Below are 1,686 nucleotides of genomic sequence, written 5' to 3' on the forward strand. Positions count from 1 at the left end.
TAGTCAGTTGTCAAAACGATGACCGTGAACACTTAATTAAGATAAGTCCGAATTAATCCAGCAAAATTGGTAGATATTTTTATTTCCTAATAATATTATCATGGAAGATTACGAAGCTATTGATTGTGTCTAAGAGAAAAACGAAATTCCAGTGCTGCAGAAGAGTGCGTACCACGTCATTTGAGTAATAATAAATTTTAAAGTGGTTGCATATAATTAATATGTGCATATCTTGAATATCATGTTCTTTCTTGCTTGCACGTATGTTACACTGATATCAGAAGGAATTAATCTTAAGATTCCATGTTTGTTGCCACGATTAGAAACTATAGTAGAGAATTCGTTTCTGTAGTTATCAAGCATAAATTTTTTAATGATTCAATTCAATCCGCAGATAAGGCTGAGTTTTCTAAAGAAAAAAAAATAAAATTTACGATTTGTATATATAGTATAGTTTAATTCTGGATCAATGTATAAAAACTTATATTTTCGTTATCGAAGTCATTATCGAAGTCATTAGACTAAAGTCACTGAACTCTACTTCATTTACAGATTCAAGAGTTAAGTTACATCATGTGTGAACTAATCTTTTTTTTTCTTAATACCAAGATTGATCATAAAACTACAGAACTTTTTTTTTTTTTTTTTTTGTTTGTTAAAGGTGAATATTAAAAATAGAATTTAGAAAAAATAAGAAGTGATTGGATCATAAAACATTTAATTCAAGCAAGCAAATTAATGTATAGAGTAAATTCACATGGATAATAAAACAAATAAACAAACAAAATAAATTATCCACACAAAGACAACCAATACTTTTTTAGAAAAATGTACCATGAAGAAAATTCAAGCCTTTTGTGGCTCTGCCGCCGGAGTTTCCGGTGCCTTGGCCGGAGTTTCGACCACCTTAGTTTCCGGAGCCTTGGTCAACGGAGTCTCAACCACCGGCGCTGGGGCTACCACTTCTTTCTTCACCTCCTCCACAGGTTTCTTCTCTTCCACGGCTGGCTTCTTCTCTTCTTCCACGGCTGACTTTTTCACCTCTTCCACGGCTGGCTTCTTCTCTTCCACCGTCGCGGTCTTCTTCTCCTCTGCAACGGCTGGCTTCTTCTCCTCCTCCACAGCTGCGGGGGCCGGGACCGGAACCTCGGCCGGTTTAGCCTCCTCTTTCTTCTCTTCAACTATCTCTATCTCTTCCTCGCCGGTTGCAATTACTTCCTCCGGTTTGGTTTCTTCTACCTTGGCAGGTTCTTCGGTTTTGACAACCTCCCCCACAACTTCAGCATCTCGTGGCTTCTCCTCAACAACATCAGCCTTTTTTTCTGGACTCTTCTCAAACAATCTCTTAAACCTTGGAACAACCTTTGATTTCCAATAACCCATCTTTTCTTAAAGATTAATAATCCTGCCACCAACAAAAAAACCATTCTTAGAACTTTTCTATATATATGGTTTTTGCGGTTAGTTTACATAAACATAACGAAAACAAAACATCTTCAACTTATAACCTAAACGACTAAAAAGAACGAGACAAGATAATCTGATTCACATCGATCAATCTTAGATTCATGTTATATTTGTTCGTGAAGAAACTTACCCGAGATGATGAGGCTTCGTGAGGTTCTTTGTTCTTTTTGTTTGTCTCTCTGATTTTTTGAGAAACCCTTCTCGTATTATAGAAGGGAG

At 36.3% G+C, this 1,686-nt stretch overlaps 1 protein-coding gene across 3 annotated transcripts; it reads right to left on the reverse strand.

Moving 5' to 3' along the window:
* On the reverse strand, positions 696-1,686 carry LOC104771639 (plasma membrane-associated cation-binding protein 2-like). 3 transcript variants are annotated; one of them, XM_010496198.2, is made up of 2 exons: positions 1,598-1,666; positions 696-1,388 (listed from the first exon to the last, which is right to left on the reverse strand). In XM_010496198.2, the coding sequence occupies exon 2, from the start codon at positions 1,381-1,383 to the stop codon at positions 847-849; it is 537 nt and encodes a 178-aa protein (XP_010494500.1). In that variant the 5' UTR covers positions 1,384-1,388; positions 1,598-1,666; the 3' UTR covers positions 696-846. The 3 variants fall into 3 exon arrangements, with proteins under 3 accessions (XP_010494500.1, XP_010494501.1, XP_010494498.1); XM_010496199.2 differs by having other exon boundaries at positions 696-1,383; positions 1,598-1,665; XM_010496196.1 differs by having other exon boundaries at positions 702-1,405; positions 1,598-1,686.

The sequence above is a fragment of the Camelina sativa genome, chromosome 20 (genome assembly GCF_000633955.1).
Source record: "Camelina sativa cultivar DH55 chromosome 20, Cs, whole genome shotgun sequence".
NCBI lineage: Eukaryota > Viridiplantae > Streptophyta > Magnoliopsida > Brassicales > Brassicaceae > Camelina > Camelina sativa.

Excerpts from the sequence above, each read along its gene's own strand:
- LOC104771639 (XM_010496198.2), bottom strand. The coding sequence starts at position 1,383 with ATGGGTTATTGGAAATCAAAGGTTGTTCCAAGGTTTAAGAGATTGTTT.